We start from the raw sequence: 17,526 nt of genomic DNA on the forward strand, positions 1-17,526 counted from the left end.
TCTCAACGGCACCCAAGCATCCAGCCTGACTCCACATGTTCCTTGGGACATCTGTCCTATCCCTTGCAACTCCCTAACAAGCAAGCACCAAGGCCACACCTCCCCCACAGAACTGAACCTGGTATCACCAAAGAGAAGCTAGCCCTATTAACGTTGGATAGCATAGCCTGGGCAAGCCAAAAGTGCAGACTGACATAGTAAACTGCCCAGGCCTCTGAGGAGTGCTCAGCTCAAGCCCTGAGATCCAGAGTCTCCTTTAACTTCTTTTTTTCCGGGGGGGGGGGGACGGGGGTGTAGGAGGGGGTGACTTGTCCAAGGTCACTCACTCATGGTATGATTGGTGGCAGGGTTAGAATGGTACTTTGATTTGTGTCATTCCAAACTGCTTTCTCCGCGAAGCCACCTTCCTTGGAGGAGAGAAAACGGGGGTTGGGGGGCAGGAGATAACCAAGAAGAGGAAAAAGAAAAGATATGAGGAAAAAGAGAAGCAGAGAGAAAGAGAAATTAGTCTTTCAAAGTGGCAGAGGAGGGAGGAGAGGGACAAACAGCAGGAGCAAAGCGGAGGAGAAGAGGAAAGAAAGGCGAGACGTGGGAAGATTGGAGCAGAGACAAAAGGGCAGAGAGATAGACAGCGACAAGTGGAGAAAATCGCCGAAACTTGAGCGGCAACGAAGTCTGAGCGCTGAAAACCAGCGGCCTCTCCCGGCCGGTGCGCCCTCCCACCTGGCACCCCGGCAGCCCTATCACCCGGCACCGTTCCACTTCTCTCGGGTTAGTGGTCTGGTTCTCCCTTGCTGCTAGCAGGCCCGGGCTCGGTAGGGCTACACGGCCCACCCTACGTCCGCCGTTTTGGCTCTGCCAAAGCGCTCCTGCTAAAGCGGGGTTTCAGCCACGTGGGGAGGGGCGTGTACCAGTTGCTGAAGCGTGCCTCCTATTGGCCAAGGGGCGGGGTTCTTGGCGTCTCGCCGGCCCGACCCCACCCCCAAAGGCGGGGCCTAAAGATTCACAGCTGGAAAGGGTGGAGCCTGGAGAGCGCAGCTGGAAGGGGGCGGGGCCCTACGAGCGAGGCTCGCTGCCGCGGGCTGGGGGCGCCCTGGGCTGCCATAAAGTGAATGGGCGCCGGCTGGGGGTGGCAGTCCGCGCCAAGGCTCACTCTCTCCCTTTGCGAGTCCGGGAGCGCCAGAGCGGAGCTGCGGCCCGGGCGCAGGGGGACGGCCCCCACCCCGGCCGGGTGCCCGGCCCACGGCCCCTGCCTGCCCTCCAGACTACGGCCGCCACTGCCGCTGCCGGGAGTCTGCCTGCTGCGGGACTCACTGTGAGTGTTTGACCGTGCGGGGGACAGGGGCTCACGGGGCAGGGGGGCCATGGCCGGACTTCGGGATCCCTAAAACAGGAGCTGGGTCGACTGAACTGGGGAACGGTGCCTGGGGAAAGGGTCGAAAGTGGGAGGGCGGACTGCAGACCCGGGGGATTAAGGGAAAGAGAAACTCAGCGTCAGAACTCGGGGGACAGAGAAGAGAGAGAGACTCAGGGAATCCGGAGGGAAACGGAGACATGAAGCCAGGACGGGGACTCCGAGAAGCGAGGAGGAGAGCGAGTCAGGAAACCATTACCAGAAAGCACCCTGGAATCCGAGGACGCGAGGCAGGCAGCCAGGGAGCGAAAGGAGTTGCCGAGGCCCTGGCCAGTGGGGGGAGCTGGCGGCGGCTGCCCAGCATGGGGCAGTTAGCGGCGCCCGACGTCCCTTAGCTGGGGCTCAGACTCCAGGGACTGGGAACAGGGGTGAGTCTAGTCGCACACGCTTCTCTTCCCAGCTCTTCGCAGTTGGGAATAGGACCAGTGTTGTGAGAGCCCGGCCGCGAACGGGTCAGATGGCCGCTGTGCTGGCGGCACGGCAGTGGCAGGGCAGCCGGAGAGACCAGGCAGCGATTCTGGCGCGTCCGACTTGCGGTGTCCGGGCCCGCATGGGTCCCGGGCTGGGGCCGCCACGGAATCGGACGGAATGTCCGCAGTACGCGGGGCTGAGAGCGGATAGAATGTCCGGAGTGGCGAGGTGGGTCTCTCTGGAGCAGGCGCTGTGTCAGGCAGTGGTGGACAGAATGTCCCTGGCCGAGTGGCATGTCCATTTACCCGGCAGCGCCTGCCCAGCTACTGCGTGTGCGGTGGGGTTCGCTGTGGTGGGTCGCCTCGAATCCCACTTTGAAAACTTGTTTCTGCTCCTATGAGCTGTGGGGCCCAGGAGCGAGGAGTGAGTGTAAAGGCTGCAGCCTGGCCATGGGGTGGAGTGGTGCTGGGAGAGAAGCCCTTTCCAGTCCAAACTAGACCTGAGCATCACCTGAACTTCCAGAATCCAAATTTGAGGAGAGAAAGCTAATGGTGAGACTGCTAGTGGGTATCAAGACCAGGAAAGGAAAGAATGAACCACAAACGGCAATGGGAGGGCCAGGAAGAGCCCAGCACAAGCCCCTGCCAGCCTCAGTTCCCTCACAAACTCAGGGGCAACCCCTAATTCCAATACAGCTGATCAGACACCCCAGACTTCTTGCCTGGGTGTCAGCAACCTAAAGGTACCTTCTCTGCAGGGAGCAGGAGCCCAGGCCTGAAGAGAAAATTGCAGCCCTTTAGCAAAGCAAACCCTGTGGTCTTCTTTCCCTTTTTGCTCCCTCTCAGCCCCACCAGTTTGGAGGATGAGAGAAGGTAGGAAAGAGATACATGGAATCCAGACTCCGGTCCAACATGAGACTTTCACTGCCCTCTAACTCTGGTTGGGAAGGAGGTCTCAGCCCTATTCAACTGCCCCGTGTGCTTTCCCTGTAGCTGGGGAAGGGTCTTGAACCATTTGGACTCCTACAATGTCCACCCACCCTGGCCCTAACTCTTTAACCAGACTTCAGTTAAGTTGAAGGGAACAGAGTAGAAAGAACTCTCCCAGTCTATGTAAGTGAGAAAAACAGCTCATCTGGGGACTGAATTTTCATGGGGAAAGTGTTTTGCAATGAGTAAGTAATCTAAACAAGTGGGTCTCAACCTTTCTCAACCTCCACCCATGAGTGACACACAGTACATATTCCCCACACTCCCACCTCCATTCCTCAATTTTAAAATGTGTTTATTACCAGCTACAACATTGTTTCTCAACATTTTTTATGTCCCTTGCTCCCTTTTGCTAAATATAGAGTCACAAACCAATACCGCCACCACGTTCCGATACCATTTTCAGGGGCTCGTGCTCCCATCCCCTTTGAAAATCACTGAAGTTATGGGTGAAATGAAAGGCTCTGAGTCAGGAAAGGAATAGGGATGGCATTACAGATGTTTCCCTAAAGACCTTAGCCTAAAGTTTTGCTTTTGCCCAAAGGCCAAAAAGCAACAGCATCATAATGAAGATGACTGGAAACAAAAGGCTGAACCTTCTTCCATCCTTGCATAAAACCATGAGCTGAGTCCATGCCTAGGTAACTGGCTCTTAGGGAGAATGTCATGAGCCTACAGAAGTGTCAGAGAATAGTCGGTAGAATGGGGAGCCAGTGGCTGCTGGAGAGAGCAAACTTCAACATTTAGGCCTCTGGAAAGTGAGATAGGATGGAAACCCACAAAACAATGAGAGGCATGGATAAGCAGAAGCAGACTTGTTTGCCCCCCAAATCCTGAAACCAGAGATGAGGGGGCCTCTTAGAACCGGAGTGATGCAAGCGCAGGATGAATAGGAAAATGTTCCTTGGCACACAGTGGGCAGCAAACTTCCAGAGCTCATTTCCAGAGAGGTGGTAGAGGCAGGAAGTAGAAATGGAATCCTTCGGGGCTTGGGAGGATCAGTGTGTGTCAGAGCCACAAATGGCTGCTGGGGTGGCGGGGGCGAGGAGTGAAGAGCTCAGTCCCTGGTTTTAGGAAAACTGGATTCAAATCTCTTCAATCTGGGTAACCTTGGACAAATTCATCTTCTTAGAGGTGAAATGGGGATGGTCATTCCTGCCACTCACAATGGTTGTAAGAGTTAAATGAAATCATATATATATGAAAGCCCTCTGCAAATGGAAAAGCACCACAGAAATAAAAAGCATTACTGCCATTGTTATGCCCAAACTGTAGAATCTTTGTTTGGAAGGGTGCTGTCTCAAGTCCCAGATCAGCCAGATAACACCCCTGATCCAGCCATAGGAAGATTCTCAATGACAGATGGAACTCCCTCTCTCAGGCTTCGGATGCCAGCCATTACCCCACCCCTCTCTGAGAAGAGTTCAAGGGAGCTCCCCAAATGCTTAATACTTCTAGCAGGCCAAAGATCCTGATCTGATCCCTGCCTGCCTGCTGCTCAAGGATGTGAATATGGGCCCAGGACCCAGATCCAAGAAAGGAGGGCAGGGGAGACAGACTGAAGCTGAGCTGGGGTTCGCATGAGAGAAGGAAGGAGTCACCCAAATCTTTTCTTCTCCATTCACTCTAAATGATGCTTTCTAGAGTGTGGAGGAGGGAGATGGCAGCTAACCTGCAGGATCCATTAGGTCCTCAGCTTTGGGATTATCTAGAGTGTCTAGCCCATGGTCACCAACAGGGACCCATGATAAGAGTGATGGGAAGAGAAAGGAAAAGCTAGGTGGTGGGATGAGAAAGAGCTGCTTTCAAAGAGCCCCTTTTCTATCTCTCCTCTGCCCAATCCATTCTGCTCACCAATGCCAAATAAAGGTCCCAAAGATGCTGCTTTTATGTCACCCCCCTGCCTATAAGCCTCTAGTGACACCCACTCGTTGGAGCAATGCTTCTCTTTAGGGGACTGGGGTGGGAGAGAACTGGGAGGAGCATGACGCTATAAGCTAAACATGGCTCATCGTCCTGGTGTGATGTCACTTGAAGATGTCACTTGGAGATTTTTAGAGAAAACTTTATTTTTATATTAAAATAAACATAATAACTTAAGTATAGAACAGAACGCAACATTTGCTTCCATTTTTAACATAAGGCTGGAGATCTCAAAGAAATTTCATACTGTTGGCAGCAGTTTCGGGTTGTGCCCCTAGTTTCCCAGGGTGATTTCTCTCTTACTAGTGTTAGAGGTTTTTCAGTGGGAAAACTGGAGATACCCCAGCCTAGACTGTATCAAACCTGAACCACTACCCCTTGCCTCTTATTGGAGGTCCCCTCAGCCTGATCCATTTTTCTCTGATGATTTCCCATTGCCCACACTGAGACCCTGGCCAAGCCGGGCTCCTTGTTGCCCTCTGAACCTGCCAGCTCAATCCTGCTCTAATTATTTAGAAGCCTCTGCCCGTTTTTTGCCTCCCCAATTCCCAGCTCAGCCATGTGCTACATTCTCTGAGCCCCCAAACATGATGCCACCTTCTATGGACTTCCATTTCTCTGATCTCCCGTAATGTGAGAATCACGTCCATGCAGCCCATCATTTCATCCTGTGCTCTGGTTGCCTTTGCAGACCGCAGGTACCTAGAAGTTAGGGTCTGTGCCGTACCATTCTTGGAGATCTGCCTGAGCACCTAACACTTGCTGAAGGAAAGAAGGAAGAGAAGAAAGGATGTGAAAGCCCATTTCTCTGATTTCTGACTTACCCCTGAATGAATTCAGTGCATCAAGTCAGTGCAGCCTCCACCTGAGTCCTAGGGTTTCCTCTTGGGGCTGTGAGCTTTGTCTACAGCTGTCTTCATTTGCTCCCATTTGTCACTGCAGTTCAGCAGACCAGACAGTTCGGGGGATCAGCATCACTAATACACGTGAGGCCATGTGCACTTAAGGGCCTCACTTCAGTTTCGGGTTCATAGGATGGTTTCGGGCCCTGGTTTACACCTGTTTGCCAACTTGCTGCTTGCTGAGCTGAGCCACAGCCTCACAACTCCATCTGCTCTTCCTCTTCCTTCTTCCTCTGCAAGAGAATGTCTTCTCCCGCTTAAATTCCAGGGTGTGCCTCCTACCTTGGGCATTATTATTGCAACTTCTTTGAGGCTCTCTGGATGTGACCCTGGTTTACCCCACTTTGACTTCAGGACAAAAGTGGGTGCGCTTGGCAGTTACCCTCTTGCCATGAATCTGGGTCCCTTGGAAACCAGGGCCTCCCCACTGTGGCCTTTCTGGCATGTGATAGTCTCTGCTCTCCACTTTGATGTATCTTGGATATTTTGATCTTGCTGTAATCCATGACAGCTTCCTGTAATTCCAGCCTTAACTTCAGAATCAGAGCACACCTGTAGGCCCTCTCTTCTCCTTAGGGCTGGGATTCCCTCCCTGACTTGACGGGGGGGGGGGGGGGCCTGGGCCATGCATCCCCAGTGGGGGATGTCAGAAAGGTTGGAGGTGGGGCAGGCAGCCTCTCCCAGAGCGGGCCTCAGCACCACTGTTATCTTTTGACTCTCTTTGGCCCTTCCTGGTAATTCCTACCAGAATCAAGCAAAACTGTGGCTCCCAGACCTACTGCTTGTCCCTGTCCACTGAGCGAGGTGAAGTCCCTGGCCTCAGTCCCAACTCCCCAGCTTCCTGACCTCCAGCAGTTTGGGGGAGCTTAGTCCTCAGCCAGCCTGTCTCCAACTCAGACAACCACTTGGCGCCCCCAGCCTCTGCCTGACCAACCCACCCAGACACAAGTCTGCTAGAGGTCTGGACCCCCACCTTCTATCTCTCTATTGCCTGCCTAGCTTTAGTGTTCTTGCCTTTTCAGTTTTACAGTCAGGTCTCTTCTCAGCCTCGTCCCCTCTATCTGCTATTACTAACCCCGTCAGGAGCCTAAGGCTTCAGTCTTTCCTTTACCAGTACCTGGTCCCCAAAGTTTGAGTTATTCTACCCATTTTGCTGTTACTTTAGTGACTGGGCTCTCCCTTATGTTCAGGACAGAGTGCTCACAAAACACACTCGCATCCCTCTCTAAAATGTAGCATACTCACCTTTATTCACCAGGGAAATGTTTCCCTGGGAGAGCCAGCATCTAGGGAGGTAAACCCCTCAAGCAAGGGCAGAGACAAGGATGAGATCTTATTTACCCCTCTCTCCTCAGTGCCTCACTCAATACCCAGCTCACAGAAGATGCCAAATAAACATCTCTTCAATGAATGAGGGGAAAAAAATACTTGGATAGAGTTGTACCTCTACCCATTTTTATATGTCATGTTTTATTTTAACCTTATAACAATACTGAAAGCAGGTAGGGAAGGGATTATGATCTCCCTTTAAGAGATGAAAAAATATGCTTAGAGAGGTAATTTGCCAGTTAGTAAGTTGGGGAACCATGACTTGAACCTAGATCTTTTGACTCCAAACCTAATTTCTTTGGGCTACATCAGATTTCTTTCCTAAAAGGGCCTGGGCAGTTTCTGCCCCCCACCCCCTCATCTTCTTCCAGCGTTCTCCTGCCATCTCCACACTCAGCCAAACAGGCTCTCCCCAACAGTCACCGCGTATAGACCACTCCCCTGGCCCCTTTGGCTTCCTCCTCCCCCACAGAGTCCTTAGTTCCTGAGACTGAGAGCTGAGGTTCAGAGGGGCCAGGAGGGGAGGGGGGTAGGGAAATGGCTAACTCCAAAACAGCCAAGGCAGCTGTCCCTGTCACAGAGAGAGGAGACTGTGACGGTGTGTGTCTGTCTGCCTGAATGTGGGAGCGCATGTGTGGGAGAGTGTGTGTTTGTATGCCCCTAGCTCCAAGTCCAAGTGCTTATTTTGTCTGAGTGGGGGCTTGTGTGTGTCTGCATGTGTGTCTGTCTGTCTCTGGAAACATGCAGCCTGAACTCTGCTTTCTCGGCCTCAGGCTTGTCTTTTCCTCTGGCCCTTATCTCTCTTCACCCTGCTTCCCTCTGCTGAAATAAAGGGTGAAACCAAGACACAGGTATGGAATGCTGGGGGAAGGGGAGTTTGGAATATTAGAAGTCTGGAGCCACAGCAGACTGGAAGGATAAATGGCAATAGTGGGATTTAGCTTTCCCTACAGGCAAACCCCTGCCCCTCTTTTCCCAATTCCGTTGCTCTCATGGCCTCTGGAGAAGTCAGGGGCATGATTTGCATTTTGAGGGCATTCTTTTTTAAATATTTCATTTTAATTAAATTTATTTGGGGTAACATTGATTAATAACATAAATTTCAGGTGTACAACTTTATGACATCTGTATACTCTATTGTGAATCTAGTCTCCTCTGTCACCATGTATGGGACCCCACCTTTATCCTCTTCATCTTCTTGGGTCTGAAGTAAGAGGAGACTTCAGAACACCCTTTTTTCTAGCTCTCAGTTCTAAGCCTTCTCAGCTATTTTGGAAGAGCTACTAGTCAACGTTGCCAGTTGCCACGGGTCCTGCCTAAGGGCATCTCCCTCCCATCAGAGCATTGTTGAGCCAGCCCCAAGCCTCTGTCTGACTCCTGACCTCAGACCTGGAAGGGGAGGTAGGCTGAGCACCCCCACCCCTGGCCTGACTTCTCTCCTTCCTTCCCAGGTTCCCTTCAGCCCTGCCTCTTTAACCCTAGAAAAAGGTCCAAGGTCTTGTCCCTTCTGCCTGTGGAAAGAACAGGGACTGTTTCTCAACTTCCTGCCTTGACCTCAATCTCGCTTGAGAGGTGGGGGCAAGGGGCAGCTGTCATCTCTGAGTTGAAGGGGGCATTACCATGTGCAAATACATGCCGCTGCCCATCTGCTTCCCTGAGAAAGGTTCCTAATAAATTCAGAGCAGCCGAGTGACACACATCTCAATCCAGGCGAATCCACATTAAGGCCACCTTGCACACCCGGCATTAAGTCTCTGTTAATGGGAATGCAGATGGACCCCCCACACCCAGCTCTTCACCCCTATTCCTCTGTTCCTAGCCTCCTTTGGTTCTCCTCTGACCAAGAAGCACCCAGAGTTCTTGAGCCCACTAGTGTCCTTTCCCTTCCTCCCACCAGAGGGGGCCTGGGAGACCCAATAGGGGAGACTTGGAGAGAGACTCAGGCAGGCTTCTGGGCGATGTCAGGCAAAGTCTGGGATAGGGAGTGAGGGTAACTAAGTGGTTTTAAGATGCTCACATCTACTGCCTGGGGTGTGCCTGGTAGAAGCGGTGCATGAGAGTGGAACAATGACTGGTAAGCTGCAGTGTGTGTCTGGGCAGGCACACAAGCAGACAGGGCCAGCCAGAATGCATAGTGATTTTCAAACTTGTTTTTGATTCTGAGACCCTTTCTTCAAATGAAATCTCTCCAGAAAGCATAAACAAAACAGACAAAAGCAGAGCTGCCCTAGTTAAAGCAGATCCAAGCAAGGCCAGGCTAAGTTTCCATCCCTGAGGCCAGCCCCAAGTTCCCATCTCTGAGGGGGTTTCTGGGTATGGCCCCAAAGAACACAATTTGAAAAAGCAAATGAAGAAAAAGCATTAGCTTAGGAGTCTCCCAGGCCTGGTTCAGATCCAAGTTCTACTTACAAGCTCTGTGACCTTAATTGTTACTTCAAGTCTCAGTTTCGTCACCTGAAAAAGGTGACAATACTTAATATTGATGCATTCTTGTGAGGAGAGAGAGAATGAGGTGAAGGTACACAGTAAGTACTTTTAAATGATAGTAGTGATTATTCTTATGGGAGAAATATCAGACCTGGTTCAAAATGAAATCTGTCCCACTGGAGAGTGAATAACAGAGGTTCCAGCAGCGTCTCAGGTGTGATTTGCTGAGGGGCATGTATAACTTTATGGGAATATTGGAACTGAAGTTTTCGAGGATGTGGCATACGGCATGTGGTATGCAATAGTGTGGTTTTCATTAATTCAGTAAATATCTATTGAACACCAACTGCACCAGGCACCGTTCTAGGTTCTAGGTGCCCAGCAGTGAACAAAGCAAAGTCTAGTGCATATATCTGTGTATAAAACCTCTGAATATACACTTTTTTCCCCTTAGGCTGCTGTTTCCCCATTGTATCTTTGGGCACCCCATACAGGGGTAGCTTTATGTTGGTGGCTGAGAAAGGGAACAGTGAACCTGTGGGGAAACGCTACTGGGAACCAGATAACCCGGAGATTGTATCCCCATTAACCTGATCTATGTCTTCTCTTTCCACCAGAGTCTTCCCTCCATGGAGTTCGGCCTGCTTAGCGAGACGGAGGCCCGGAGCCCGGCCCTGTCGCTGTCAGATGCGGGCACTCCCCACCCTCCACTCCCAGAACACAGCTGCAAGGGCCAAGAACACAGTGGTGAGCACGCTCCCTTCTGGGTATGGGGGACATAACAGCTCAATCTCTAATGGGGGTGGGGCCCGGGTAGGAGTGAGGGGCCCAGAGAGGAGGTTCCCCAGCCGGGGAATGCTTTTGACCTGCCCTTACCCGGCCCCTAGACTCGGAGAAGGCCTCAGCTTCACTGCCCGGAGGCTCCCCTGAAGACGGCTCGCTGAAGAAGAAGCAGCGGCGGCAGCGTACTCACTTCACCAGCCAGCAGCTGCAGGAACTAGAAGCAACCTTCCAGAGGAACCGCTACCCTGACATGAGTACGCGCGAAGAGATCGCCGTGTGGACCAACCTCACTGAGGCCCGCGTGCGGGTATGGTGCTCCCAGACCCATGACCCTCACCCCACCCCCGTCTCCCTCTCGTCCGCCGCTTAGCGAGTAGTTTCGAAACATGCAACCTGTGGTTCTGCCCTGCCTGCTCCATCCTTGGACCCGACACCCGACGTACCCGGTCCTGGTCCCGGTCCGCTGCCGCACACGGCCTTCTTTCCACCAACCTCCAATCTCACTCCACCCCATCACTCCAGGCCACTCTTCTCCCGACACTGTTGCTTGTTCTCGTCACCCCTCCGTGACCCCATGTTACTGCCCTCACCATGCTGTCGCCCTTGACTCAGCCCTGCCTCCCACTACTTCTGTTCTCAGCACCTTCACGCAATACACTCCTCCAAGACCCCATTCCCGTCTCCAGCCACACCATCTTATCCTCCGCACGGCTCCGGCCCCAGCTTGAACCCCCATCTGGGTGACCCACTCCCCATGTGTGCTGACCAGCTCTGGGACCCCTGCACGGCTCTGTGCCCTGACAGCCTTTTCTCCTGCGCCCGCAGGTTTGGTTCAAGAACCGGCGCGCCAAGTGGCGAAAGCGCGAGCGCAGCCAGCAGGCGGAGCTTTGTAAGGGAGGCTTTGCGGCGCCGCTGGGGGGGCTGGTGCCGCCCTACGAGGAGGTGTACCCCGGCTACTCCTACGGCAACTGGCCACCCAAAGCCCTCGGCCCGCCCCTCGCCGCCAAGACCTTCCCGTTCGCCTTCAACTCGGTCAACGTGGGGCCTCTGGCTTCGCAGCCCGTCTTCTCGCCACCCAGCTCCATCGCCGCCTCCATGGTGCCCTCGGCCGCGGCCGCCCCGGGCACCGTGCCAGGGGCCGGGACCCTGCAGGGCCTGGGCGGGGGGCCTCCCGGGCTGGCTCCGGCCGCAGTGTCCTCCGGGGCAGTATCCTGCCCTTACGCCTCGGCTGCCGCAGCAGCTGCTGCGGCCGCCTCCTCCCCCTACGTATATCGGGACCCGTGTAACTCGAGTCTGGCCAGCCTGAGGCTCAAGGCCAAACAACACGCCTCTTTCAGCTACCCCACGGTGCCCGGGCCGCCCCCGGCCGCCAACCTCAGTCCGTGCCAGTATGCTGTGGAACGGCCCGTATGAGTGGCCCTGCCCACGGATCATCCTCGAGGGCGGGGGCGATAATTCTCAGCCTCCCCGGACTGGGGACGTCTTGACTGGCTTGCCCCCGCCCCGGGGTCTGAGAAGGATGCTGGGGCAGCTGGGGGCGGGAGAGCGGCCGACTCAGGAGACAGCCTTCCCCCTCCCAACCCTGAGGGGTGGACTGGGCCCTACACAGTCTGCGCTCCTGGGACTAAGGCCAGGAACAGGGACCAGTTCCCCGGGGGCCAACTCACCCTTGGCCCACCCCGCCTTCTCCAGGTGCCCCCTCCCCCCATTTATCATTTTCAAAGATAAATGAAATAAACGTGCGCGGACTGTCAAAGGCTTGATGATTCAGAGTTGCGGTTGAGCCCTCTCCCCTATCCTCCCTCATGTCTTAAGGAGAGCTAGGTGCTAGGGAAAGAGGTGAGGGTCCAAGCTTCTAGGGCTTCAGTCCCCCTCAGCCGCTAACACCAGGATGGGGAAGCCAGGACATTCCTGAAGCAGAGGGACGCACGCGTGCGTGGGTATTGGTATTGATGTCTGGAGGACTACTTGGCGGGCGTTGGCCAAAGCTGGTGCTGCGGCGCCACCTTGTGGTCCCATGAAGGATAACTGGAAGATCTGGTCTGCAATGCCTACTTGCAGGTGTCACTTCTGTAACTTAGAAAGCCTAGATGACCTTAGATAAGTTATTCCGCCTTTCTGCACCTGTTTTTCACTGTTCCAATGAGGGGCTTGGGCCTCTTAACAGCAATAAAATTCTGGTCTGTAACAGACATTTATTAAGTGCCTACCAGGCCTAGGATTCTTATTGAGTGCCTGTGTGTGTGCCTCTCATCTTTCCACACACCCTCTTAAGCTCTTCAACTATTGATCATCCCACTGCCAGCAGCTGTCTACCATCACAGCCGACTCTTTCTTCCCCCAAATCCCCGAAATCCAAAAATCTTGTTGAGATATTTAATTAAAAAATAGAGCAAGAAGAAAGGTTTCTGTATAGAAATATAAATAACAGCTCTGGGGATCCTCCTCAGTCCCACTCCACCTCAGGACCTGCTCAGCCTTCACATTAAAAACAAACATCAAAGTACTAGATCATACCCGCTTCCCAGGGGGTGATGCTTTCTTGTCTGTTATAACTTCCTGTCACTTTGGGGCACACATCCTGTGGAGAAACCATGCAGGGAAGGCATCCTAATCATTCTCCCAAACCTAAGCCCAACCGCTCAGTGCCCTGGGGAGGAGAGAGACTGAGGATCCTTCTTCTTCTCCAGCCCTTTACTCCCTCTTGGTATTGGCTTTGACCTTAGGCATTATGTAGGTTTTGTGGAAGAAGTGGGCAAAGAGGATGAAATAGGTCGTATACAAGATGAAGGACCAGAAGAAGTGTTCCACTGTGGTGTGGCATCCCTGTTCCTGTCTCCAGATGTAAGTCAGGATGACGACAATGGCTCCCATAAACATCTGCAGGATCTGCAGGGTGGTGATGAGCTTGGGAAACCACCTGGGGGGCTTCACTTTGGCAGCCCTCAGAGTGTAGTAGGTGTACATGATGGCATGCACACCGAAATTCATGGTCATGAACCAGCCGCCTGCAGCCACCTTGTTCTTGTATGCAAAGCTTGTGAACACTAGCACTGTGCTGTGGTGGTACCAGTGCACAAAGATGAGTGGCCGCTTACGTAGGATGATGAAGGCCGTGTCTCCTGGGAGATGGGGAGTCATAGCTGGCACACCACCCAGTGTTGGGACCACCCTCCGCACTGAATGTGGGGGCACAGGGGAAATTCTCAGGGAGGGGAAAGGGGTCTTTATGACAGAGAATCTGAAGAGGGGCTTGGGTGTTATTAGGTCCCAGGGGTGGGGGAGGGACTCTCCATGTGATAGGTGAGGGATGCAGTTGACTGGGTGTCAGAGAGACAAAGCCTTGCCACTCACCAAGTTCAATGATCTTGCTGAGAAGAAAGACGCAGGACCAGAATTGCGTTACGGAATCCTCGATGAAGATGGAGAAGCACACAGTGTTCTTTAGTCTACCGCTAAGTACCAGGACCCCCATATAGCCCCATGTCCTCACTGCCCCCAGGATACTGAAATGGGACAGAAGAAAAAGGTGTAAGTTCATCCCCAGACACCAATGCACCCTTCCCCCTCAGCCTGGTCAGGTTGATCCAACCAATAATCTAGAAGAGATGAGGGCTGAAGAGATGATGGGACTGAAAGTTGAATTAGGGAATAGAGTTCTTGGGATGGGTAGGAGCCCATGAGGAAATGGGTAGCAGGATGGGGGAGATTGAAGGAGTTTGGGAGAGAAAATATGGGAAGGAGAGGATGAGGAAGTTATTGGAGGGTCTTGGGAGAGGGCCTGGAGAAATTTGTTGGAAGTACACAGACTCCATGAGCACAAGAGAACTTGTGAGAGAGAACAGAAATTGCCAGTTTGGAGCCTCAGAAAGAAGGAAAACAGGGTAATATGGGAGGGAGGTGAAAGCTGGCGAGGGGAACTAGAGGTGAGCGAATGAAATAGAGAAAGAGTTGCAGGCAACTTGGGGAGTTGATGCAGTTGAGGTTTCTGGAAAGGTTTTAGGAATAGAGTGAGGGTCTACAGGATAGGCGAGGAGAGTCTTACCTGAAGATTGCAAGGCAGAAGGACCAAAGGATGAGAGGCCCCTGCAGGTTGAAGCCCTTCCGTGCCTTCATGTAGTTATGCCCCACAAAGATGAGTAGCAGGTAGATCAGAGCTATGGGGAATGAGGTTGCCCTGGTAGGCAGAAGGCAGAGGGGATGGATTCATGGGTGCGTGCTGGTTAGAGGAATGCCCCCTCATCTCTCCATGTGAGTGCTCTGGGTTGGACTCCCAGCTCTGCCACCTACTAGCTGTGTGGCACAGGAAAAACCTACTTAGTTCTCTGAGCCTCAGCTTCCTAATTTGTAATGGGGGAATAACAGTCCTCCCTGGACAGTGTTAATATATATAAAGTACCCAGTACATGGCAGGGGCTATGTCCAAGGTTCCTGTGACTATTGCTCTCTCAGTAAGGCTATAAGTAGGTGACAGGTGCTGGCCCATGCCTAAAACCAACCCAGGGTTGTGGTGTAAGAAGAGTGTGGCAAAAGCTTCCACTTAGTTGGGTCATAGCAAATTGGCTGGAGCACAAAGCCCACAAACACCACAGAAGAGTCAGGGCAAAGCCAGAGAGCCTGGGGAAATCTTGGAAGAGCTCCCTGACTTTGCCTCCTTCTCCACAGCAGGGACGATAGAATACTTGGGGGACAACGCGATAATTGTGAAGGGCAGGCTGTCCCTGGGCACCAGCACTTTGCACGTGCATGCACGGACACAAAGGACGGAGAACAGTCATCTATAGGCTGGTGGGAAAAAGGATTTCAAATCAACCCCATTCCTCAGAGACCAGTTCTCACTACATATACTCTTTCCCCTTGGTTTCTGTCTCCTCCCACATTCCTCACCCCATCCTCTCTTCCTCTTCCTCTTTTTCTTTCTCTCTCTCTCTCTGTCTGTCTCTCTCTGTTTGTCTCTCCCTCCCTCCGTCCCTCCCTCCCTCCCTCTCTTTCTTTCTCCCTCCACCCCCTCCCCTTCCCGCCTCTCTTCTCTCCTTTGCTTTTTAAGAAAATCATTGCGGGCAGTGTCTTCCCCCACCCCCACCTCCCAAATTGCAGTCATTAGGACAGGGTCCCGGCATGGCCCTTCCCCTTCCCCAGGTCTCACCAGTACTCCCTCAAAAAGAGGATTACGTCCTGTAAGCCCTGTAACCGCTCGAAGTTGTAGGGCTGGAGCAGCGGCTCTATTTCCTCTGAGATATTCATGACTGTGCCCATTTCGTTCTGCAGAGGTCGAGGTCTGGAGCTTGGGGAGCTGGGTGAGAGGCTGGGGGACCGAGGATGGAGCGAACCTTGGAGCAGGACGGAATGGATCCAGGAACCAGGGAACTCCGCGGCAAGCCGAGGATCGTCCAATTCAGGCACAGGCGCTGCAGTCCAGCCCCATTCCGCCGCCGCGGCCACTGCGGTATATAACGCGGAATTGCAAAGCTGCGGGCCCAGGTAGCGCGCGGCCCCCTCCCTGCACCCAGCCGTTATCCAATCTCGACCAAGACACACCCCTATTCCACCCCTAGGCCACAGAAGGCTCTCTGATTGGTTATCTTTTCCACCCCGAAATGCCCGTCCTAGGCCCTCGCCACGCCCTTTTCCATCTTTTTCTCCCGCAACACCCCCACTCGTGCTAGCTTGGCTTAGCTCCCGTGGCCTTGTCAGGTACCCGGAAGTGCTAGTCTTCTCCCGGCACGGCCAACCTCAGCCTTTGCCTCAGTTTGTTTTAATCCTGGCCTACTTGGCAGTGAGGAGAGTGGAAGTGTCCTCAGCCTCTGGTGCCTCGACCCAGAGATAGTGGTGTCAGTTTCCCACTTCCCTGAGACCCCGGGAAACGCGGGACTGGGTTGAGGATGAATAAGGCTGGGGAAGCAGCGGCAGAGAACCCCTCCCATAGTCCCATCTGCCTCTTTCAAGTCTGTGGTTGTGGGTGGGAGAACGGTAACTTTTAATGAATTTTATTGTTGAAGTGGTTGGTGTTTGGGCAGGTGGTTGTTGAGGCTGTTGTGGTTTCTTTAAAATTTCCTGAATTCCTGAACTGCCCCAGCCTGACACCCAGTAACCCTGGGGACGAAATGGGTTCACCCTCTGGGCTTCTGGGTTTATTGTCTTCAGGTATCCTGGAGGCTTCCTAAGGTTTATAGAAGGTGTCCTGATCTCTCCCCTAGTCTGTGCTTTCCTAATCAGATCTACTTTTTCCTTTCCTGTGTACTCAGCCCCAAAGAAATAAATATTTTAAAACTTTTAAGGCCTTACTTGTCTGTCCCTTATTTCTCTCCTAGGTTTTATGAAAGTCAGGGAGAAATACAAGGCTTGACAGCAGTTAGAGATAAAACAGAGATTTGCAAAACAAGTGCTTAGAGAAATATAAAATATTTAAAATCAGGATGTGGTTATAAATGACTATGTGCAGTAAAGCCCACAAGCAGACTCTGGAGCCAGAGGAGCCAGGTAGGAATCCCAGCTCCACTTCCTTGAAACTGAGTGGCTCTCCAGGGAAGGGTTGAGAGAGAAGTCCTGTCCATGTGATCTAAATGACTCTCAAGTGCATTCCTTTGTCTCTGTACCTCATCACTTCTCACCTGGTTACTACAGCCACTACCTTAGTCATGTTAACTGGTTGTACCACCTCCTTCTCTAATACAGTGCTTCTTTCTCTTTATTGCATTAGAACCAGAAAAGAATTCCCAAACATGGCTGATCATAAGATTCCCGATCCCCAGTCTCAGAGATTCTGACCCAGTAGTTGGTCTCAGACCATACTTTGAAAACTACCACTTTCTGTGCTCTCATTCAGAAGAGGGTTCTAAAACTTAAATTGGATCATGCTGCTTTCCTGCTTAAAACTCTTCAGTGGTTCTTGATTGCATCGTACATACCCTGACACTCAGAAAGTGATCAGCACATGTTTGATGGATGAATGAATAAGCGTAAGAATGAATATTACAAGAAAAATACCATCTAGGTGTTACAAGACCTGGATTCAAATCCCAGCTCCACCATTAACTAGTCATGTGATTTTAGGCAAGTTGCCTAACCTCTCTGAGACTCAAATTCTTCATTAGTAAAACATAGATAGTCATACTTGCCTGCCTGCCTCACAAGGTTGGGGTCAGTATACAAGTCAGATAATGTCAATGAAAGGATATTGTGGACTAGACATGGAAATGTCAGGGTGATTCATTTTGGGAGATTTACAAATGCATATAGAATATGTATACACAGTCCTGGGTTTCTCTCAAATGAAGATATTTTACATTGTCTTTCCCTGTGAAGTTTAATGCTGAGGCTTGGGGATGGGGTGTGTAGAAGAGGAGAA

The 17,526-nt window shown here is 52.4% G+C and overlaps 2 protein-coding genes across 3 annotated transcripts; one reads left to right on the forward strand and one right to left on the reverse strand.

The window, feature by feature from the left end:
• The first annotated feature begins 1,035 nt into the window (after positions 1 to 1,035).
• PITX3 (paired like homeodomain 3) lies at positions 1,036 to 12,164 on the forward strand. Of its 2 annotated transcripts, none has more exons than XM_019724996.3 (4): positions 1,036 to 1,315; positions 10,013 to 10,142; positions 10,283 to 10,485; positions 11,004 to 12,164. In XM_019724996.3, exons 2-4 carry the CDS (start codon positions 10,025 to 10,027, stop codon positions 11,589 to 11,591), a joined length of 909 nt encoding a protein of 302 aa, XP_019580555.1. In that variant the 5' UTR covers positions 1,036 to 1,315; positions 10,013 to 10,024; the 3' UTR covers positions 11,592 to 12,164. The 2 variants fall into 2 exon arrangements, with proteins under 2 accessions (XP_019580555.1, XP_088648001.1); XM_088791875.1 differs by lacking the exon at positions 1,036 to 1,315 and adding an exon at positions 7,685 to 7,819.
• A 376-nt stretch (positions 12,165 to 12,540) lies between these two features.
• On the reverse strand, positions 12,541 to 15,684 carry ELOVL3 (ELOVL fatty acid elongase 3). The gene is made up of 4 exons (XM_019724998.2): positions 15,325 to 15,684; positions 14,224 to 14,355; positions 13,533 to 13,684; positions 12,541 to 13,300 (listed from the first exon to the last, which is right to left on the reverse strand). The coding sequence occupies exons 1-4, from the start codon at positions 15,432 to 15,434 to the stop codon at positions 12,873 to 12,875; spliced, it is 822 nt and encodes a 273-aa protein (XP_019580557.2). The 5' UTR covers positions 15,435 to 15,684; the 3' UTR covers positions 12,541 to 12,872.
• Between the last annotated feature and the right edge of the window lie 1,842 nt (positions 15,685 to 17,526).

Source organism: Rhinolophus sinicus, chromosome 15 (genome assembly GCF_057876585.1).
Source record: "Rhinolophus sinicus isolate RSI-liver-muscle chromosome 15, RSI-T2T, whole genome shotgun sequence".
In the NCBI taxonomy this organism is placed as follows: Eukaryota; Metazoa; Chordata; class Mammalia; order Chiroptera; family Rhinolophidae; genus Rhinolophus; species Rhinolophus sinicus.